Here is a 24985-nt window from a genome sequence, read left to right on the forward strand (position 1 = left end):
TATAGTAGAAAGTAATTTTTTTTGTCAGTGTATAGTAAAAAGTGTAGTGGAAAGTATATAAGAAATTAATTAATAAAATATTCTAATAGATTTAACTTTTATAAGATTTTTTTATTTAATTTTCCTATTAATAAGTTAAGAAAGATTTTAAATTGTATGAATTAATAAATAATTAAAAATTAAATTAAATTTATTATTTAAGTCAATATATTAAAACAAAATACTTAACCAATTTTTACTTTTATAATGCCCAAATGCTTAATCAAATTTTTACATTTTAATATCTAAATTCTGTCTTAAAATATTAATTAAATATAATATTAAAAATCATAAATTTATTTAAATAAAAGAGGATATTTTATTATACAAAATTACATTTATAGATTTAGTTTTATAACATAGTTTTATTTAAGTAAAGTAAAATATATTTTAAAATTTATAAATTAATAAATAATCCAAAAAATAAATATTATTTATTTAATTAAATATATAAAATAAAATGATTAAAAAAATCCTTATTTTTATAATATTCAAATTTTAATCAAAATTTTATTTTAAAATATCTAAATTCTCACCCTAAAAAATAGTCATAAAAAATAAGGAATTTATAAAACTAAAAAGGGTGTTTTATTCTATAAAAATACTTTAATAGATTTAAATTTTATTTTATATAGTTTAAAACCACATCTCTTGTGCGAGATCCTGTTGGTTATTATCCCGATTTTATCAGCAAGGAAAGGAAATAATGGCAAAAATATGAATACCGTGGGGCTGTTATAACAAAGATCAAACTAAAGATTTTCTAGTTGCAACTCGGCCTTGTAGATTTTTTTATCAAACAGAAGAAACGAAATAAACGATAATTTTTTTGCGTTTTTATAAGGAAATCAGTTGATCTGCTATGTTATTTCTTAAAGAAAGAAATTTAGAGTGAGAGCAGAGAAAGAAAAGCGCGAAAGAATGGCGATGGGAAAGAGAAAGCTGGAGATGAAGAAGATTGAGAATCGACTAGCTCTACAAGTCACTTTCTCAAAGAGGAAGAAGGGATTGTTCAAGAAAGTTGAGCAACTCTCCGTTCTAATCGGCGCATCTGTCCTCGTTGTTGTCTTCGTCCCTGTCGACAGGCCCTTTGTCTTCGAAGATGAGGGTTTGATGCAGCGCTACCTCGAAGGCGAGACGAACATCTCAAAGTGGTGGAAGACAAAGAGCATTTGTCGTTGGACAACATCGACTTGGAGTATTGTAGTGTTGATGAGGTCGAGCTTTTGCTCGCCAATCTGGAGGAGGAAGAAGCCAATACACTTGAGCTCGCGAACGAATTGAATGCGACAAAGCCGGCCTCTGAGCAGCAAATGACTTTCGCGGTTGGAGTTCCTGACATTGGAGGCTGCACTTGCTGCTGTAATTGATGGAGCGAAGGCTACACAACTGCATGATGATGATGATCTTATGGAGACTGAAGAAGAAGGAAATTCCTCGTTTGAGATTTCGCCAGCATCGGAAGATTTCTTTAATGATTTGCCGCCACTGGATGTCTCCGACAACTTCTACCTGGATTCATTCCTACGTTGATGTTGAGTTTTTAAAATTTTATACTGTTTGATTGCTCACCATTTCGGGGTATTTGTCACATTTGGTTTTTTATTGTGTAGAGAGGTGATTATACCATATTCTAATTAATTGACTCACAAAACTTTCTTTGGGATTGAATAATAATTCTTGCTCATTTTCGTGAAATTTTTCCCTCTTTGACCATTTACTTCTTTACCGTTGTTACTTCATGGCTGCTTGTGTATTGGAAAAGGATGTAGGTTTTTGTAAATTTCTTGTCTGGCTGGAGACTGGAAGAGGGGTAAATTAATTTATATTTTTCTGAATTAAAGATAGAAGGCGATTATTAACCCTAGACCTATCCAAAAACATAAGTCCAACACTAGAAATTGCATCAAAATTGACACCAGAAATAATCGACGTTTTTCTCATTTCAGATGTTTCAGAAAATATACCATAAATTAAATAAAAGATAGGAGATAGAGTTTCCTTCCATCTTCCGTATATCAAACTTGACAAATGGTTAATTAGTGGTTGCATTAGTCTAGAAAAAATGAAAAAAAAAGACAATGTTGAGTTGAAGATATTTTTTTACACAAACAATTTTTTTTTTAATCTGAGAAGATATGAGGATGCCTAGAGGAGTGAGCCTCATAAAACCCAAAACCCCCCTTGGGGTTTTAGGTGGGTGAAGAAAACACCCATATCTATTCAGACATCCACTTTGAATATTCTCCTCGGCTCCACCATGACAAGGTAGATAAAGGAAAATTAGCCGATGGATCTCCATGATGACCTCCCTCAGAATATTCAAGATGCAATTTTTATTTTTACCGTCTTTAGACATACATTAGTGAATTCCTACGAGGTGAGGATACAGGACCTCACCATGTCACAAAGAGGCCACGGAAATAGCGACTCATGTTTTGAATCCCAAGAAGGGAACCTCCTCTCGACTCACCACAACTGATATTTTCTTGTTGATGGCTTTCTTTTAGAGGGTCCCTCTGGATTATGGATATTTCATGGCCAATAAGATGGGCGATATAGCCATTACGCGGTCTGTCTACTGATTTCACAAGAGATTACTACAATGCCTCTCCATAGTGGCATGGACCTCTCGGATGAGGTTTCTGTGGACATGATAAGGAAGATGTCCATAAGAGAAGTCAAGGTTGGAAATTTTGGGTTTGTCAAGTGGTGTGGACATTGGATTCACTAAGAAAAGATACCCAAGGAGACAACCCTGCAATAAGCCACTTCTAGAGATGAGATGAGTCTCGAGCCTCCTGCGGAACGAAACGAATTTGTGAAGAGGAGAAGAATGGAAGAGTGTGCATCATCATCTACTGATCAGCTCTCTACTCTTGTAGAAGTCATCGATGATGTTCAGCCTACTCAAGTAGCAATTATGTCCCGCTTTGATGAGATGACGACACAGTTGCAGAGGATTGAGCAGCAATTTGACATCATCCTCAACCAACTCTCACCTTCATCCTAGTTGACCATAGGATCCACCCTTTTTTTTGACTCTCGTGTATATGATTATACTTTTATGTTTTTAATTTTATACTTGTACACATTTTTTAATCATTTGAACATCTTTTATGATATGCCATTCGAGACACTATTTGTTTTATACCTTGTGCTTAAAATTAATATATTTTTGAGTATGACAAAAAGGGTGAGAATAAAATATAGGGAACTTGGATGAAAATGACCTAGCACTCATGAAAGTATGCTTAAAAGGATTAAAAACAAACTATGCACAAATTAAGCGGGATCGTATGATATAATTGCACATCTACTTAACTCCAACCCTTAGGGAAGTGTTATCTTTATTTTTTCCAAGTTAGGTTTTGTCATCATCAAAAGGGGGGAGATTGTTGACCATAGGTTGACTCTCACATTGATTTTGATGATAAAAAAATTTATTTGAGTTAATAACTTGCAAATCTAGTATTTCATATACTTAACCTTCAAGAGCATCTCAAGGTCTAAAGCATCAAAGCCAAAATGAAAACCTCAAGCACAAAATGAATAACATCTCTTGAAGAAGCACCCACAAGGAAGAAGTCAACGTGAAGACTCGAGTTCAAGCTAAAACACAAATAGTTATTATAGAATTTAGAATCTCATGAAAGTAACTTTAGATCAACAAGAAAGAAGAAGAAGAAGAAGAGAGAAGGAGAAGAGAAGAAGACGAACGTGGAAGGAGAAAGTTTGGATTAAGGGAGAAGAGGGTTGTGTCAAAAAGAAAAATGAGGCTGGACGAATTTGTGGAAAGAGAGGAGAGTGCTTCAATGCCCTACCTCTTAGCCAATGCCTTTATTTATAGTTTTACAATGCCCTTAGGGCTACAACTTGATAAAAGAAAAGACATAAAAGGAACACATATTTACACTTCTATGCCATCTTTATGGAAAGTACCATATTTTACACATATGCCACTCCTTTGACGTGTGGGTTTCTTGTCTTGAGCTTGTGGGCTTGAGCCCATCTTCCAACACTACCCCTCAAGCTGGAGGAGAAAAGACATCATAAATCCAGTTTGCCACATATAAACGATAGGATTTTAGATGTAACGGGTTTAGTGAGAATATCAGCAACTTGCTCTTGAGATGACACATGTTTGAGAGAGATTATTCCTACTTGAAACTTCTCCCATATAAAATGACAATTCACCTCAATATGATTAGTTCTTTCATGAAAAACTGGATTTGAAGTGATATGAATGGCTGCTTGATTATCACAATGCAGATTCATGGCCCCCTTTTTATAAAAACCTAGTTCGGTAAGAAGGGTCCTGACCCATAGAAGTTCACTAACGGTATGGGCCATAGCTCTGTATTCTACTTCAGCGCTAGATCTTGCAACCACATTTTGCTTCTTACTTTTCCATGTAACCAAGTTTCCCCCAACCAGAGTACAATATCCTGATGTAGATTTTCTATCATCAGGAGATCCAGCCCAATCTGCATCTGAGAAGCCTTCTATGTTGAAGTGCCCATGTTTTTATACAATAATCCTCTTTCTGGAGCTCCTTTTAGGTAACGTAAAATTCTCTCTAAAGCCTGCCAGTGGGTAATTTGTGATTTGTGCATGAATTGACTCACCACACTTACAACATATGATATGTCTGGCCTAGTTACTGTAAGATAAATCAGTTTTCCCATAAGTCTTTGATATTTGCCAATATCAATGTCTTCTTCATTTGTGGCTCATAATTTTACATTTGTATCCATAGGTATGTCAACTGGTCTACAACCCTTCATTCCTATTTCTTCAAGGAGATCCAAGACATATTTCCTTTGAGACAAAATTATCCCATGTGTGGATTGAAGAACTTCTACACCCAAAAAATATTTAAGCATACCAAGGTCTTTAGTCTTAAATTCCTGACATATCATCTGCTTCACCTCTTGTATGCTTAAAGCATCATCAACTATTCAGATAATATCATCCACGTATACGACCAATAATATTTTCCTTTTGACTATATCTTTATAATATACGGAATGATTGACTGAGCACCGATGAAAACCAAACTGTAGGAGTGTTTGACTAAATTTATCAAACCAAGCCCGAGGGGACTGCTTAAGCCCATAGAGAGACTTTTTTAACTGGCATACTAACTCCCCCTCAACCACATAACCAGGTGGTTGAACCATATAAATTTCCTCACTGATATCACCATTTAAAAAAGCATTTTTAACATCCAACTGATAGACAGGCCATGAGGAGTTAGCAGCAATAGATAAGATGATGTGTACCGAATTCAATTTTGCAACAAGAGAGAAGGACTCCTCATAATCTATCCCATAGCACTGCGTATAGCCCTTAGCAACCAGTCGAGCTTTATGACGAGCAACCGATCCATCCAGATTATGTTTCACCAAAAAAACCAACGACAACCAACCGGTCGTTTACCTTTTGGGATAGATGTTAAGTACCAGGTTTGGTTTTCGTATAAGGCGTGCATTTCTTCATCCATAGCTGCCTTCCATCCTGGATGTCTCAGGGCCTCCTGATACGACTAGGGAACAGAAGTAGAAGAAAGGGACTCAAGAAAATGGAAACACTCGGAAGACAAGCAATGATGAGACATAAAATTTGAGATAGGATGTGAAGTAGTACATGAGCGATGTTCTTTTCTTAAAACAATAGGCCGAGTATCAAATTCAGGCCCATACATAGGAGGAGAAGCACTTACCTCAGGTGGATCCAACAATTCCACAGGTGAAGGTACGGCCGGTGCATCAGGGGATGGTTCCACTTCAAGATTGAATGACACAAGCGACAAGGAGTAGTAGAAGGACAAGTCCATCGTAGAGGAGCATCATGGGAGGAGTAGAAGGGGGTGTCCTCAAAGAAAGTCACTTCCCTAGAGATAAACATCCTCCGAAGGGTAGGATTGTAACAGACATAACCTTTCTGGGTGCGAGAGTACCCAAAAAAATGCACCTCATAGACCGAAGATCAAGTTTATTTTTATATGGGAATGTAACATGAACAAAATACGTACATCCAAACACTTTCAAAGGAAGAGAAAAATGATCTTCACCATTAAATAACACAGAGTAAGGAGTTTTATGATGAAGGACTGATGAAGGTAACCTATTAATTAGAAAGCATGCTATAAGTATAGCATTAGGCCAATAGAAATAGGGTACCTTCATGGAGTAGAGGAGGCCCCGAGCAACTTCAAGAAGATGACGATTCTTTCTTTCAGCAACACCATTTTGTTGAGGAGTATAGGCACATGATGTTTGATGAATAAACCCATTACTCTCACAAAATGATTTGAAGTTAAGAGACATGTATTCCTTAGCATTATCAGATATAAGGGTTTGAATTTTCTTCCCAAATTGTGTCAAGACCATAGCATGAAAATTTTTAAACAAAGGAAGAATTTTGGAACGCTCTTTAAATAGATATAACCAAGTCACTCGAGTAAAATCATCAACAAACATGACAAAATATTTATCTTGGGAAATATTTGAGACACATAAAGGGCCCCACACATCAGAATGTATTAGCTCAAATGGAGCAGTACTTGCAGTTGTAAGACGAGGAGAATATGTACTCCTGACATGTTTACTTAATTGACAAACCTCACAACTGAAATTAGAAAATCCTTTTAAAGATGGAACCAAAGAACGAAGTGAAGGGTTAGACGGATGACCAAGTCGGTTGTGCCAAAGTTTGGCCTCAGATGTGGTGGACGATAATGCAGCTAATGGTGGAAGAGTAAAGTAGTACAAACCCCCCTTTTCTTGGCCGCCACCAATCACCCGCTTCGTAGTGGGATCCTGAAAGACACAAGAAGACGGTGAGAAGGTGATTGAGCAATTTAATTGTTTGGTCAATTGACTAACTGAGAGCAAATTTAAAGGAAATTGTGGAACAAACAAAACATCTTGAAGGAGAATAGATGAAGTAAGAGAGGAGGAACCTTTGCCAAGGACCTTGGTTTGGGTACCATCAGCAATAGTAACGAATTTATGAGGATAACAAGGAGATAAGGACTGCAACAAGTGTTTGTTACCTGATAGATGTTCGGAGGCCCCAGAGTCGATGATCCAAGAGGAAGGGGAAGTAGAGGAAGAAAGCATACCTGAGACAATAGTAGTGGCAGAAGTAGATGATGAGGGAATAGATGATTCCATGAAGGACTTCATTTTCTGAAATGCAGCATAGTCCTCAACTGTAAGAGTCACATTTTCGGATGATGATTCAGCCTTATCTTCATTTTTCTCAACGTTAACTGAAATTGGGTTAGTTGTGGCCCAATTAGGCTTGCCATGAAGTTTACAGCATGATGTCACAAGGTGGTTCTGACGGCCACAATAAGTGCAAAGTTGAGGCTCAGTACGGAAAGAATTCTGACCCATTCTACGACCTCTATTTTCAGCCCCTCTCATATTTCTGCCCCGTCCTTGGGATGAGGAAGATGTTCCCCGATTACCAGAGAACATCGCCATTGGAGCATCAATAAGTGAAGGAGGGGATGGATCCGGTATCCGAAGTAATGTAGCACTAATATCATCGAAGGATGGAAGAGCATAAGAACTTAGAAGCTGAGTTTTGGCCACCTCAAGGTATGGTTTAATATTCGATAAGCAAATGGCTATTGCCAAAGCTTCTCTTTGTCGTTCTTGAACGACAATATCAATGGAATATGGCTGAGCTAGTTTCCATTCTTGAAGAAGACCTCGAAACCGTGCCAAAAATTCGTGAATATTATCTCCATGTTTCGTATGCAACATGTTTTGTAAGACATCATATATTTTTTGTAATGAAGTTGTGCTTGAGTAAAGCTTGGCACAAGTGTCCCATATGTTCTTGGCGGTTTCCAAGTGGACTACATTGTTGGCCACCTGCTCTTCCATGCTATTAATTAGCCAACTTATCACCATGTTATCATCCTTAACCCACTTATGGTAGGAACCATCTTCTTCATCAAACGGAGGAGGAAAGTTAACAACGTGGCTCAAGAGGTCACGAGTAATAAGAACCCTCCGAACCAATTGTGACCAACTCATGTAATTGGAGAGACCTCTAAGTGGAATTGTAGTAATGCGGAGTATATCACTCTTATTACTATTGTATCCAATCTCCATGATGAGGCAAGTAAAATATGGAGGTCAAGGGAAAATGCCTTCTTCAAAGAACAATTACTCAATGTAATTTGAAGAACCCGTAGGCCAAATCAATCACCAACAAAAGGGAACAAGAACCAATTTATTTCACGAGGGCAAGCACCAAATTATCAACAAATTTGTGCATTTAGAAAGTGATAATAACATCCAGCCATTACTCAACTTCTCTTGTATTCATAAGAACAAAGAGAATAAAGTATATGCAACCGATTAGGCCTTAATCCAAACTCCAACACAAACGAGCAATAAAAAAAACTTAGAGAAGATTTAACGGCAAACCAAGACACTTGGAGGAGATTTATCTTCAACTCATGGGAGACTTCAACGTAAAAAAAATTCAATTGTTGAAGTTAAAAAAAAAATGGAACTACAAAGGGTAAATGACTGCTGGAATTTCATCAAACATATAATGGGCATCCAACAATATAACACAAACCCATGAGCAACCTTGAGTAGGAGAAGATACAATAACATGTGCTGGAATTCTACCTCAAATGAGATGGATCCAAATTACATAAAGGTAATTGAATTTCACCCATCAATCTTAATAAGATGCAAACAGCAAATGATCTTGATCACTCTTGTAATTGATTTACAAGGAGTCAAGATTATAACATCAATTTAGTCATAGAAATAAATCTTTACAACATATAAATATGTATCTTGACTTGATGTGACTCAAAATTCAAGAAGTAAAGAAAAATAGTAAAAAGGAGTATGTAAATAAGAAAAGGAAACAAAAAAAAAACGTAAATAAGAAGAGCATGAACTCTTCATGACTGAACTCCTTTTACAACTTCTTGAACAAATTTCATAATAACTCCATGAAGAGAGATCCTAAACTCCTTGCTCTGATACCATGTAGAATTTAGGATCTCATGAAAGGAACTTTAGATCAACAAGAAAGAAGAAGAAGAAGAAGTAGAGAGAAGGAGAAGAGAAGAAGAAGAACGTGGAAGGAGAGGGTTTGGATTAGCCAATGCCTTTAGGGCTACAACTTGATAAAACAAAAGACATAAAAGGAATACATATTTACACTTCTATGCCATCTTTATGGAAAGTACCATATTCTACACATATGCCACTCCTTTGACATGTGGGCTTCTTGTCTTAAGCTCGTGGGCTTGAGCTCATCTTCCAACAATTATACTCTGTCAATTTATGTAAGAGGGTATTTTAACTCTTATCCCTTTAAGTACTTGTGAAGATCGGGGCTTTAGGATATTAAATAGCATATGGACATGTTTAGAATCATCGTACATATCATTAAGAAACATGTTAAAACACTTAGAGAGAAATTTCTATGCTTTATAAATATATACATTTATATTTGGCATTGGAATGATCAATTAGTCACTGACTATGATCGATCATCCATAACTGTGTAGGCCAGAAATATAAAAGATGATTGTTCAACCGTAGCCAATTGATTGATCGTCCAGGACATGGCCATTTCATGCTATAATGCATGATCGATCATCCAATAGAGATCGATCGATCATAGCTGTCCAAGCAAGCTAAATTCACATGAAATGATCAATCATCTCTCCAGATTGATCGATTAACAAAACCTTATGAGAATGAGACTTCAAGCATGATAGATCAAATGAAAATACAATGATCGATCATACTTATATTGCACAATTAGAGGAAATCTTGATTGATCGATCAACTTAACTGTTTTGGAGCAAAGGTAACATATTGATAGATCAATCCATCGATCAGTAAGTCATTGTCTAATAGAAAAGTAGTTTTTATGATCGATTAATCGATCAATCACTTACCAATGATCGATCCATCAATGGTGTAATTTTTCCAACAGGCAAATAATGGATAGTTTGAGTTGGGAAAACTATAAATAACCCACCAAACTGTAAGTAAAGAGAGGCATGAGCATTTATTGGCATATATTCAAGCCACAAAGCTTTATTTTTCAAATCCCCTTTCAAAAGTGCTTTAGACAGAAAGAGAGTGATCCTACCTTTGAAAAACCGTCATCTCTTTCATTCATCCTTGTATGCATAATAGTACTAGCTCTTTGATCATTTTACAACGTGGTACAAAGGAGGAGGAAGATTGAAATCTCTCCAAGTAAGGGTATCGGTATCAAATTTTCCCTTTTTTTTATGTTATGGTGAAAGGTTCATCTAGAACCTGAAAATCTAGATGAAAAGGCCTAGCTAGAGGTAGAATCTAGCATTAATCTCTTGGGGAGATTGGGTTGTATGAAAATCATGTATTGAGCTATACGTGGTTGAAGAGAGCCGAAATCTCTTTGTAAATATCCATCTATTAGAGTGTTGTTGGAAGATATGGAGGACTACCATTTTATACACCATTTGCAGCAAGCTTGGAGTTCATGATGTTCTCTCATCCCCAGCTTGAGGGGAAGTGTTGGAAGATAGGGCTCAAGCCCACACGACCAAGGAAGACCTACATATCCAAGTGTGTTAGAAGATGGTCTCAAGCCCATAAGACTAAGGAAGGCCCATACATCCAAGAGATGTAGAAGATAGGCTCAAGGCCCACAGATCAAGGAGAAGGCCCATAGGCCCACATACAATGATGGCAAGATGGTAAATAAAGGGTCATCTCATAGAGATGGCATTGATGTAATTAGGTTAAAGTTTTAGGGTTAAAACCCCAAACCCTAAATCCTAAGTTCAGAGGTATTGTTGTAATACAATAGTTTCATTAATCTATAAATTGAGCTTCGGGGGGAGGGTTAGGATCAAGTCCATAATCTTTTCTTCCTCTTGTTTTCTCTCAATGAGTCTCTTTCCCTTTTTCTCCATGAGCTAAATTCATAGAGTCCTGAAAATCAATAAGTGTAATAGTGGAATTTTTTACAAGCAAGGGTTCTTGGGCAGAGCATCAAGAATATTTTTTTTCCTATGGTGTGTGCTTATCTATTCTTACATTGAATTTCTTATATGCATGATACTTTGATTACTTATACAAATCGGTTTTGATTTGAATAACTCATTAACCACCTCCCCCCTCGGGCCAGCAGAAACTAAATCAATGAAATAATAGTAATCAGCCTATAGCGGGGTCATCATAACAATGGCAATTGATCGATGTCATATGGTATGGGTCAAGTCTCCCTACAAGTCAAAAATTTTGTGAGGAAAATTGTAATCTATCGACAACCAGACTGAGTTCTTAATCTACTAAATTGCAGCCATGGGCGAGGAGCTGAGGTATAACTTTGCTAGTAACATTTGAAATGTTGGAGAACCAATTGATGGCAGATCTAGCTAATTGGCGTTTAACGTCTTCGAAATTTAGTAGTGACAGTGGATAATGTATGTTTAGTAATTTGTTTATAATTATAATTGCTGATTTTAATTCAGGATAATTTCAAAATATACCTTCTTAGATATCATATTTCTTAGTTAATTGAAATTTGAATGCAATAAAAAAATAGGAATAAATTTCTTCACTTAAACCAAACTTTCTCCATTGAAAATTATAAAATTGAACTAGGAGGAAAGACACAACAGATTCTCTTGGAGACAAGTCGAGTGAAGCAAGTTGATGAAAAACTTGATTATGTTTCATCCTAGTTTCCCATTATCTTTTAAACCCATAATCCATTTGAGAAAGAGAAAAGTTGATGTTCTTAGTTTATCGAAAAGAATGATTGAGGCTGAGACTGAAAATGTACTATTGCAGTTCAACTTTATTTTATTCCTCCTAATGGTTCAAATCCCATATTAAATAGTCCGAGCTGATGGGCATACAACCATATATGTAGAAAATTTATGTTTAGGGTATTTCCATGGATTAACTATTGCTTGTCGAGTTGGTGGTCTAGGTGTCATGCTTGGATATCCTCCTCAGTACCAATGTTAGGTTCAACTACCCCAAACTACAAGTTGTTTCCACTTGCACAATTCACTGACATCATATCTTCTGAACTTGAATTCTCATTTGGAATTGAATTCAGCCATGTCCTTGTCATTGGCTCCTCCTACATGCACCGGTCTACGGTTCTCAAATTCACCGAATTAGCCCCAAAGTCTTCCGAAATTTCACAGCAGGTAACTTGGTCAACCATCCCTTCTAGAAGTTCCCAACATATTCCCACTAAACCCTTGACATCATTAAAATTACTTTCATCATCTATGCCTTACTTGTCCCCCTTAAATATTATTTGAGTTGCTTTTGTCATCTATGCTTTACTAGTCTCCCCTTAAAGTATTAATGAGAATTAATTTCATCATCTATACCTTACTAGTCCACTTAAAACATTTAGCTACTAAAATGATCCTCATTCTTGATTCTTGAGGGGTTGTTGATTTGCTATGTTATTTCTTAAAGAAAGAAATTTACATCGAGAGCAGAGAAAGAGAAGTGTGAAAGAATGGCGATGGGAAAGAGAAAGCTAGAGATGAAGAAGATTGAGAATCGACAAGCTTTGCAAGTCACCATCTCGCGGAGGAAGAAGGTACTATTCAAGAATGCTGAGCAACTCTCCATTCTAACTGGCACTTCAGTCCTCTTCGTTGCCTTCTCTCCCGCCAGCAGGCCCTTTGTCTTCGGAGACTAGGGTTTGATGTAGCGCTACCTCGAAGGCGAGATGAACATCCCAAAGGCGGTGGAAGACGAAGAGCATTTGTCATTGGACAACATCGACTTGGAGTATTGCAGCGTTGATGAGCTCGAGCTTTTGCTCGCCAATTTGGAGGAGGAAGAAGCCAATACACTCGAGCTCTCGGACAAATTGAATGCTACAAAGCCGACCTTTGAGCAGCAAATGACATTATCTGATGATTGTTCGGGATTTCCTTTAAAGTTCAAAAGTGTGAATAGAAAAATAAATAGGGAACCAAGGAGGCAAAGCAAGAGAAATGTACGGTGTAGGATATTTTGAAGTAAGAAGATGTTATTTTGCCTCTCTTTATTTTTTCTTTTTCCCTTTTTGATTTTATTATGCAACTTGTGTTTGATGAAGGAGAGAATTTTTCGTAACAAAGTATGAGAGGCTAAACTAAACCACATTTTGCATTTATTTAAGTGTGGTATTTATACACAATTTACAACATAAATCTCTTCATCCGAAGCGATAAATACAATCAACAAACCAATAGATAAATACAATTTGAAATAGAAAACTTACCTCCTAAACCAAAGCAAAGATAAGATAATCTCTTTATCCTCCCTCAAGATAGGCCACAATTAGAGATGCCAATCTTGTCTTGTAGCAACTAAAATTGTGAACATGGCAATGACTTTGTAAAGAGACCAGAAAGTTGGTCAATAGAAGCAATATGAGCAACACAAAGTAGATTAGATTGAACCTAATTTTGGATGATGTGATAATAAACTGCTACATATTTTATTCTGGAGTGAAACACGGGATTGTTGTCTAGGTAGCACCAATATTATCACAATAAACTACAGGAGAAGACTACAAAGTCACACCAAGTTCAGTAAAATGAGAGCACACCCACGTAGTCCAGTACCAACCGATCGATTTTCAGCCTTAGTAGAAGAAGGAGCAATAATGTGTTGCTCCTTTGAACTCCAGGAAATGAGATTATGTCCAAGATAGATACGGTAGGCAATAGTAGAAGAGTAATCATCTTTATTGCCAGCCAAATCGGCATCCGAGAAAGATATAGGAGACTTACAATGTAGAAGAAATGTTTTATCCAATGTGCCACATAAATACCTTAAAATTCATTTGAAAATTACCAATTACTCGTTAGTCAGTTGATGCATAAATTGGGACATCTTATTGATAGCAATAGAAATATCAGGTTGAGTGCGAGAGGTATATTGTAGATTGCCAACTACTTCACGAAACTGAGATGGATCAGAAAGAGGAGAGCCTGAGGTCATGGTGAGTGATGAAAAGTTCATTGGAAATGGGGTGAGAATAGATTTAACATCTTCTATATGAGTCATTATGAGTAGGTCTTAGAAGTATCTACGTTGAGAGCGTAATATATCATTGCAATGCGGAGCAATTTCAACTCCAAGGAAGTAAAAGAGAGCCAATATCTTTCTGAGAGAAACGATGAGCAAGGCAATCAACAAATTGAGAAATATGATCATCACTATTACCAGTAACTATAATATCATCGACATACACCAATAGTTATTTCACAAGAATAAAGGCATACCAGTTTGATTTTATCTCCTAATACGGGTTATATTAATCTTACCATTTAATTCAGTTATTAGTCACTTATTTTGTTAGTTAGAAGACATTTAATTCTTAAGGGGTTTGATATTTGCTTCAATTATGTAGTATGAGACTTACATATAAGCGAATGTACAATTGTAGTTTGACCACAAATTTAGAGTACAAGCACGAGTCTAGTGAGAGAGACAAACTACTTTGTCCCCAAAGAAATTGTTCTACATGGAAAACTTAGGAGATCCAAGGACTTCTTGAATTGGTCAAGTTATTGTCCATCGCCTTCTATTCAATTGAATTCTCTTACTTATTTATTTCTTTCACTCCATCACTAATCACTCCTAAAACTTTAACTACAATATTTGGCATAAGAGCAAACAAATTTTTGGATTGTGAAGTTTGTAAGAGGTTGAATTCTAAGAGAATTTGGAAGAAGACCAACAACAAAGATGATAGGCTGGTTGTCGCAAGTTGGTTTCTACATAGAAACTATAGAAACAGGGAGAACAATTTTTGCATGGAGTCCTAGGCATTGTCGAAGGGTCTCCAGCAAAATCCTCATTCTAACCAAAACAACCAGTTGGGGTGTGCATATGGGGCTATTTCACACAAAGAAGGTGAGGCTTGATATTTTAGAGCTATATTTTTTCTTCATCTCTTACTCTTCTTTGAGCAAAAAAGATGAGATCAATGCTAAGCACAAATTCATCGACTGTGTTGACCTAGTGTCATCTCAAAAGGGAGTGAATTGAGTATAAAATTAAAAAATAAGTCCTTGGAGTGTAATTACAATAAATAAAAAAAATAAAAGCAAGCAAACACATCGACAAAGGAAGCCAAAATATTTTGTTCTTGTGAACTCCTATTGGTAGTCATAGGCTAAGGACCCATTCTTGAGAAAAATCCGTTATCTAACTCTATTAGTCAAATTACAAAAAGATTCTGACTCTCTTTAAGCCAAGTATATTATCCAATTACACTTATCCTAATTTGTCCCCAAGAAATTTTCTACAACGAGATTTTGGCTCTAGTAGACACATTTCTTTGGAGAGATAGCTAACTTATGAGCAATGAAGTATGTGGAGCTTGTTGAACTAGAAAAAGGCAAGAAGATATGCAATGATTTTCTATTAGTGTTTGTTAGAACTAGGAATGCCAAGGAGATATTTCAATGACATAAGGTCGATTTAATCCCAAGTCTATGGGAGAGGGGAAATAAGTTCGTCAACATGCAAGAAAGAAAAACTCAATATTTTACAAAGTTTGGGTTTACTGACAAAATATGAGGACATCATAGAAAAATGAGAATTTTTAATTGCAATGAATTTTTTTTCTTGGGCAATAGGTGTAAAAGGCATCAATTTTATTTGTTGAAGAACCAACGAGCACTAGTTCCATTGAGGAGGACTAGGCTATAGAAGAGGTAATGGAGGAATTCTTTAAAGAACCTATTCATGTACCTACAGGAAATCATGGTCAATGAAGATGATGGGTACCTTAAAAACTAAAAAGGTGGTTGTTGCGTTGGATAGTTGGCCGGTTACATAATTTTATGAGAGGGAAGGTTGCAATAAATGCTGAATTTGCACGACACAAGTATTAATTTTTTTCATCATGTTGGGAAAAAACTACATTGCTTTTTTGTTCATCAATTTTCTAAAAAGTGGAGTTAAAAATACAAGAGATGACTACTGTTACTAATTTCTATATCTTGTCGGTCATGGGGTATAGAACAATCAGAAGTAAGAAGAAATTTCACCGTCTCTTTCATTTATTAGGTATGATGTATTTATAGATTTACAACAAGTGAAGTATCTTAGCATTTACAATTCTTCAAGTGAAGTGTCTTAACATTTACAATTCTTCAACTACATGTCATAGATGGATATAAATTACAATTGAGTCTTACTCTCTCACATTCTTTTTATCATACTGAATTGTTTTAAGAGCCGAATGGACTTCTCCCTATGTGTGAACATGATCATAACAATCTGATTCTGCATAGTGTTACGCCTGTCAATGTGGACCCATATAAAAACTTGGACATAAAAAAATTGAGAGGTTCGTTAAAAAAATGCTTGAAACATGCATCATTTGTTTGAGCCATAGTTCTTATTCTTCTCCAATTTTTCTTGTATAAAAAAGTTGAAAGATGGAGATTTTGTATTGACTAAAGGGCATTGAATGTTGTAATTGTTAAAGACAAGTTGGCCTATTCCTAAAGGTCTATTTGGGACCCCTAAAAAAGAAAAGAAAAAAATAAAATGGGAATTTGACCATTATTATTCTCTAAAATAGTTAGTGAAAACGAGATAATGATCAAATTCTCCTTTTCACTAACTATTTTTGAGAATAATAAAGTTCAAATTCTCATTTCTCTTTTTTCTTTTCTTTTCTACGGGGTTCCAAATAGGTCCTAAGAGAAACTCTTGAACAAGTTACTTGGGGCTACTATTTTCACTAGGCTCAACCTCTGATTTGATTATAACCAGATTCAAATGGTTTCTTTTGACATTTTGATGAGGGCTTTCCCAAGTCACAAAGGCCATTATAATTTCTAGTCATTTGGAGTCTGATGAAATCTTTTTTTTGTTCATATCTATGGTGATTTTCTTTCCTCATAATATTACAAGAATATCATTCACCCTAGTCATAGTGAATAAGAGACATAAATCATAAATTAATTATATCAGTGCCATCTTTATAAGATGACTCTTTATTTACCATCATGCCACCATTGTGTGGGTCTGTGGGCCTTCTCCTTGGTATGTGGGCTTGAGCCCATCTTTCACACAGTTGGTTATGTAGGCTTGGGTCCATCTTCCAACACTCCCCCTCAAGCTGGTGGTGAGAGAACATACGCCCAACTTGCTAAAAATGGTGTATAAAATTTTCCTATATAAAATGGTAGACCACCATATTTTCCAACTCTCCCCCTCAAGCTGGTAGTCTTTTTTTTTCCTAGAGACCCAACTAGTATAATATAAGAGAGTAAAATCACTCCTAGCCGTAAGACATCGCTCCATACTCTAGATAATTGGTCATAATAAAAAATACTTTCTACTCAATTTCACATGTAGAAAAGTAGCCCTAATGTGGGGCACAAAGTCTACCAACTTTCTCTATGTAGCTAAAAAAATACCTCTTGGGTGAATAATAGACTTGACTCACACTGTTGGGCACACTCCTATCCTTTATAGGTAGTGGGTAGCACTGCTCAAAAGTGTAGTAATAAACTCCTCCATCACGGTGTCCCTCCATAGGGCATTGACTCTCAAATGGTAGGAGTAAAAATACCAAATAAGAGGGTAAAGGGTAATCACCAGAAAAGAATATTCCGGGGCAACCTTGTTGCTAGGGATTAGACACCCTAATTCCAAATTAAGAAAGCAATAATAATAAAAATGGAAGAAGGAAAAAGCAAGCATGAGAAAAAAAATGATTTATACAGGTTCATTTCACGGTGAGACTTTGTTCTGTCTTCTACCGTTGCAATAATTCACTATAAAGATGAAATAGTTTACAAGAGAAATCGCACACACTTACTGGTGATTTTTTCTCTAACCTCTCTCGGTCACAACTGATGCTCCTTGGATGATAAAATCCTAATAGCGCGCCCCAAATATAAAGAGGAAACTAGGACAATTACGATACAAGAGTAAAATTCCCAAACTACCCATAGTAAAAAAATAGTTAATATATCGTGGACCTGGTACCGACTCAGCGTAGGGCATTGATTAGGCTCCAAAACTTAACACATGTGCTTTCTTCTTCATCATAATAACCAATACTGACAACAATCAATAATCAAGAAATCCTCCAATAATAATGTCTCAATCACAGTAGCAACTGAAATGGCCTTGTGCGCAAATAACATGTACCAAATAGGCAGTTATATAGTAGCGGATAACCAGTTGGTAGTAACAGCCCTTAAGAGCAATAAGGATACATAAGGTAAGCAAGTCCATCCTTGAATAAGGAAGGTATGAACCAAGTAATAAGCTGAGGATAATCCAAGGTAATAATCATGCCGAAGTCAAGCCGGTAGCAGATAGCAAATAGTAACTTTGACAATGGGTGAGTGAATCAAGTCGAGCAATAGACTGCCAATAATAAGTTGAACCAAGTGCTGTTTGATAATCAATAAATCAAACAATCTCCAATGTGCTAATTCTTCATACTTCTTCTATTCTCCCTCTCAAGATGGTGTTAAGTTGTGGAGCTTAATTAACACCTTACTCTGAGTTGGTACAAGGGTTGACCTTTGTGGTAAGGTTGTCTTGGGGGTTGGAAGGGGGTGGGGGAGTCCCCCCTCCCGGGTGTGTGGAAGCGGAGCCCCTGCCAGATCCACGATATATTGACTACAATTTCATTAAGGGTAATTTGGAGATTTCACATTCGTAATCTGGTTGCCCTAATTTCCTCTTTATATTTGGGGGCGCCGTTGTTTCGGTTTTATCACCCGAAGTATCATTCATCTAAGGAACATCTTGAGTTGCGATCCGAGAGAGAGGTTAGAGAAAACACCTATAATTGTGTGCGATTTCTCTTGTAAACTAGTTTATCTTTATAGTGGATTATTGCAGCGGTGGAAGACAGGATGTAGTCTCACCTTGAGGTGAACCTGTATAAATCTTGTTGTTTTTTCGTGCTTGCTTTTTTTTTCTTCTGTGATTATTATGGCTCTCGTTAGTTTGGAATTAGGGCATCTAATTCCTAACAAATGGTATCAGAGTTTTGGTTCTTGATTGAGAGCAATGGTTGGTAGAGAAGGATCGACACTTGGAATCAAAAAGTTCGATGGTATGGATTTTGCGTTCTGGAGGATGCAGATCAAAGATTATGTATACAGTAAAAAGCTGCATGCACCACTTCTGGATATAAAATCAGAAGGTATGAAAGATGATGAGTGAAATCTCCTTGATAGACAAGTGTTGGGAGTAGTCCGATTAACACTCTTGAAGAATGTCGCTCCTAACGTGGCGTTAGAGTAAACCACAACGGGATGATGAAAATTTTGTCTGATATGTATGAGAAACCTTTCGCAAATAATAAGGTACATCTCATGAAAAAACTCTTTAATTTAAAGATGACAGAGAATACATCAGTGGCATCACATTTGAATGATCTTAGCATGATTGTGAATCAATTGACCTCTGTCCAAATTAAATTTGATGATGAGGTTTGTGCTTTAATTCTTTTGGTGTCTCTTCCAAATTGTTGGGAACCTATGAGGGTTGCGGTCAACAACTCTGTAGGCAACAGGAAGTTAATTTTTAATGATGTTTGGGATACCATTCTTGTAGAGGAAGTTCGTAGAAAGGACTTCGGAGAATTGTCGATATCTAATTCTACCCTAAATGTCGATACTAGGGGCAGGAACTTCAAGAGGAATTTCAACAAGGGCAATGGTAGAGGGAAGTCAATGAATGGAAGAAGCAAGTCCAAATTCGAAAGGAATGTGGTGTAGGAATTGTGGCAAGTCTGATCACATAAAGAAAAACTGCAGAGCACTAAAGAATGATGAAAAGAAAAGCGATGCTGCAAATGTGGTGACTGAAGAGGTACAAGATATTTTACTCTTGTTGGTTGATAGCCCTATTGACTCTTGGGTGTTAAATTCAGGAGCTTCTTTTCACACCACTGCACATCATAAGATCATGGAGAGTTATATTGCTGGAGATCATAGGAAGGTGTATCTTGCTAATGGAGAACCTTTGAATATTTTCGGCATTGGTAATGTCAATTTGAAGATGTCAAATGGATCAGTGTGGAAAATTCACAAGGTGAGACATGTACCAAAACTTATGCGTAATATGATCTCAATAGGGTAGTTTGATGATGAAGGTCATAATGTAACTTTTAATGATATTACCTGCAAAGTTGCTAAGGGAGCCATGATTGTGTCATGAGGAATTAAAATTGGAACTCTTTACATCACTTCCAACTGCAGAGACACTGTTGCAGTTGTTGATGTTGTTGATGCTGTTACTGGTTCTGATTATGATTTGTGGCATTATAGGCTCGGTCACATGAATGAGAAAGGAATGAAAGTGCTCCAGTCCAAAGGGAAACCACTAGGGTTGAAAACTATAAACAACAGTTTGTGTGAAGGCTATATTTTTGGCAAGCAGAAAAGGGTTAGCTTTTCTAAGACTGGAAAGGAGCACAAGACAACAAAATTGGAGTTGGTTCACACAGATGTGTGGGGGCCTTCAACTGTTACCTCCCTTGGTGATTCTAGTTACAATGTGACATTTATTGATGATGCAAGCAGAAAAGTATGAGTTTATTTCCTGAAAAATAAATTTGATGTCTTTGATACCATCAAAAGATGGAGAGCAATGGTTGAGAATGAAACAAATTTGAAGGTAAAGTGCATGTAGTCAGATAATGGGAGAGAATACATAGATGATGATTTCAAGTGGTATTGTACTGATAATGAAATCAAGATGAAGAAACCCAATCCTGGAAAACCTCAACAGAATAGTGTGGCAGAGAGGATGAATAGGACCTTGAATGAGCGTACTAGGAGTATGAGATTATATGTGGGATTGCCAAAGATGTTCTGGTCTAAGGCTATTAGCACTGCTGCCTATTTGATCAATTGAGGTCCTTCAACACCATTGGATTACAAAATACCAGAAGACGTCTGGAACGACAAAGAGGTAAACCTTTCTTTCTTGAAAGTTTTTGGTTGTATTTCTTATATTCATGTTGATTTTTCTACTAGAAGTAAACTTGATCCTAAATCTAAGATGTGTTTTTTTATTGGCTATGGTGGTACTGAGTTTGATTATGGCTTCTAGGATGACCAAAGTCGTAAGGTTATCAGGAGCAATGGCTTGATCTTCAATGAAGGTGTCTAGTATAAAGACATATTGAGAACAGAGTCTGAGATCACAAGTGATGAATCCAAGAAGTCTGAAATGATTCAGTAGAGAGATCATCCAGTTATTGAGATGGAGAATATCGCTCAGGAAGACTAGGAAAACATACCTCCAGAAGTAAATTAGGACATTCATGTGATAGAACTCAGGAGATCTTCTAGAACTAGCAGACCACCACAAAGGTACTCCCCTGTACTGAATTATATTTTGTTAATAGATAAAGGTGAACCAGAGAGTTATGAGGAAATCGTGCAAGCTAATGAATCAACCAAGTGGGAGTTGGCCATGCGGGTTGAGATGGATTCACTGTTATCCAATTAGACATGGTAGTTGATCGAGTTACCAAAAGAGAAGAAGTCCTTACAGAATAAATGGGTGTACCGAATAAAAGACGAACATGATGATAACAAGAGGTACAAGGCAAGACTAGTGGTAAAGGGCTTTAAAAAAAAGAAGGCATTGACTGGATTGAGATTTTCTCTCCAATAGTGAAATTGTCTACTATTAGAACAATGCTTGGACTAGTGGCAAATGAAGACTTGCACTTAGATCAGTTGGATGTAAAGACATCTTTTCTTCATGGTGATTTGGAGAAAGAAATTTACATGATGCAGACACAGGGTTTCAAAGCACATGGAAAGGGAAAAATGGTGTGAAAATTTCAAAAGAGTTTGTATGGTCTTAAACAGGTTCCAAGACAATGGAACAAGAAGTTTGACACCTTTATGAGTAGTAATGGTTTATTGGGGTGCTAGGTGGATCATTGTTGTTATGTGAAGAAGTTTGATGACTCCTACATCATTCTACTGTTGTATGTTAATGAAATGTTGATAGCAGGTGCTTGCAAACAGGAAATAGATAAGTTGAAAAGGGAGTTGTCCAAGAAGTTTGCCATAAAGGGGTTGAATTTATGAAAAAGAGAAAACAAACTTTTTGACTTGATGTAATCAAAGTACGTGAACCCCTATTTATAATAGAGGAAAGTAGTAGAGTCCAATTACAATTAAACTACCCTTGGCCCAATTACACCCAAACTCTAACACTTAAAGATAAGTCCTAGCATAATTAAATAACTGAACATAAGTAGAAGACTAACATAACTAAAACACCTTTAAACTAAAACTCTTCTGTGAGGCCTCCTTCCATAATATTTTTGGCTCTGTAAAATTTCTTATTGTGAAAGAGTCATGTTAGACTCTTCCATATTTGCTCTTCAACACTCCCCCTCAAGTTGGAGTTTATAACTTCAGCTAGTAATGAAAAGGAATCTTGGTCTTCAATCTTCTTTTGCTGAAAAAAAAATTCTTCACAAATACAATGTTTTACAGATGAAAAACCTTTATTTTTTGTGCTCCCCCTTTCTTGAATATTTTGGTCACATAAAAATTACCACAACATATGGAATAAAATACCTCTTTCTTGTACTTCTTCTTCTACTTCTCCCCTTCAAGTTGGGAGGTATGGCAATGATCTCAGCTTGAAACAAATAGCATAGATGTAGTAAAAAATTCCTCCATCACGGTGTCTTAAGGATAAGTACGAAACTGGACAAAGACTCCCAAAAGGTAAAAATGGGTGATAAGACAATAATTGAAACCAACCTCAAAGGATTTTGAACAAAAGCAGTGACAATAATTACTAAATTGGGTAATGCATGTCATTCACACGAAAACGATAAAAAAACCCAAGAGTACCAACAAAAAGTCTCAATGGACTTAAAAACACCCATATATATAAAAAGGTAAACCAACCAAAGGAACACACAAGAGGTTGACCCAAAGGGGTATGTGAGAGTCAGAAAAGGATGGTAGGAGAAAGACTGCCAAAGGGTTATGGATAAAGAGGATGATAAGATGTTGAGGCCACCATGTGCTTTATTTTTTAAAGAAATTCAAATTCCGCATTAAACGAACCAATGTTGACAACCGTTAGCATATAATAAACCCAAGGCAAGCAACTAAGGAGTTTTTTCTTCAGAAATAATGTTTCAATCATATAGACACAATAGCAGTAGTAAAAATGGGCCAATGCCCAAATAACATGCACCACATATGCAGTTGTATAGTAGCAGATAACTAGTAAATGATAGAAGTCCTTGAGGGTAATAAGGACACATGAAATAGTCCATAGCGAGTCCATCAATAAATAAGGAAGTTGCACCAAATAGTATGTTGGTACCGAGTAATAATCCAAGATAATAACCTTGCCAGAGATAGAGAATCGAGTCAAATCGAATCAAATAGTAAAATCATATAACCAAGTCGTAGAAGAAATATGTATAGAACTCAGGACCCGAACACGTATAATCGAGGCAGAAAATAAGTGGGCTGAGTCAAGTTGACCCAGACCCGAGTTGACCCAGATGAACTTGGCAGAACAGGAGCAAATGATCCTCGGGTCAGCAAAACCATCGCTGGGTGAACTCGGGAGGATTCGGTCCGAGACTCGGGTAGAACCAGCGCTGCTTTAATTTTCCTAACTTAGGAAAAATTAAATAGGCAGTCGTCTTCTTCCCTGCGGTGCTGGTTTTTAAATAGTGCGGGACAAAAACCCATCAGAGAGGGACTTTAGAAGCTGTCGACAGCCGGTAAGAGTAAATAACTCGGCGAAAATAGAGTTCTTGACGGAGGAAATAATCTAGCAAGTCAAAACAAAAAACGGACTCAGTAGAGTCATCTTCTCCAGCAACGGCAATGGGAATCAATCAATGAACTAGAGAGCATAGCCGACGATGAACCATCGATGGCAAACGAGTCAGAAATAGAACTCAACAGGTTGGACCAGTGTCTTTGTCCTTCTGAGTCGAGCAAAGCGGGATGAGCGGTAGAGACAACTATGGGATTTCCAAAAAAATAGCTGCAATGATAGAAATAAGATCTTATCTAGCAAGTTCAATAGAGTAATCAGCAAGAAAATGACCAGAGGAGACCATAGGAGTTTTTGGAAATCAATCGACAACAGTAGTGGAGAAAAAATCTCACGCCGTTGGAAACATGATGAACCATGCTTAATCAACATCTTCTTCCTCCTCGCGATGCATGAGCTAGTAGAGACAGTTTTAGATGATCAGCAACACAGCAACGAATCGACTGAGATTTTTTTACCGAATATACTGCTAATCTCTTGGCTCAGAAATTAATCGGTTATCGCTTTCTCTACCAGAGAGAGAGAGAGACAGAGAGAGAGAGAGAGAGACTGTTTGAATTTAATCTGCCAGGTATTCACTCTAATGGGTCCAAACATGTGACCTGAGAGATACTGTTCCGCTCTGGCTATTTATACATTGATACTATTGTTGTTGGGCTTGCGGCTAGTATGATTATCGGCATCGTCGGAGATGTTGGTGTCAAAACCAATGCTCATTAGCCGAACCAATGGTGGCTCCTAATTGGTCTCCCTCTTTCTCGACCTTTTTCTATGCTAGCCAAGGCAATCACCTAGCCTTCTGGTGAGTCATGGACTTCTAGTTAAAATCCACAAGTTGAGTTCGAGCATACACCAAAGTTGGAATAGATAAGAATAGCAGAAGAAACAAAACCTTGAGCCATCAACGAAACGAAGACAAAATGTTTTGAGCTTCGTTGCTATTGGTACTAACTCGCCGGCAGTGGCTGTTATTCAGAGACTCAAAATTTCGACTTGAGTCATTTTTTTGGCTCTATAATACAATTGGAACAACTGTTCCAGTTGGCTTCATTACTACATTGGCAGGTGATCTTGGTGATCTTGTC

General features: G+C 36.8%; 1 protein-coding gene across 1 annotated transcript; it reads left to right on the top strand.

Moving 5' to 3' along the window:
- The first annotated feature begins 960 nt into the window (after positions 1-960).
- Positions 961-1572, top strand: LOC137943544 (uncharacterized). Its single transcript, XM_068789034.1, has 2 exons — positions 961-1242; positions 1387-1572. Exons 1-2 carry the CDS (start codon positions 961-963, stop codon positions 1570-1572), a joined length of 468 nt encoding a protein of 155 aa, XP_068645135.1.
- Positions 1573-24985: the final 23413 nt, after the last annotated feature.

This window comes from Aristolochia californica, unplaced genomic scaffold (assembly GCF_029961685.1).
Source record: "Aristolochia californica isolate CCGP_79_NKW_82.1479 unplaced genomic scaffold, dmAriCali1.0.hap1 SCAF_11, whole genome shotgun sequence".
NCBI lineage: Eukaryota > Viridiplantae > Streptophyta > Magnoliopsida > Piperales > Aristolochiaceae > Aristolochia > Aristolochia californica.

What these genes read in the sequence shown, in the direction of transcription:
- LOC137943544 (XM_068789034.1), top strand. Translation starts at nt 961, where the DNA reads ATGGCGATGGGAAAGAGAAAGCTGGAGATGAAGAAGATTGAGAATCGA. An exon ending in CAACATCGACTTGGAGTATT is followed by an intron (nt 1,243 to 1,386) that starts GTAGTGTTGATG and finishes CTGACATTGGAG; the next exon opens with GCTGCACTTGCTGCTGTAAT.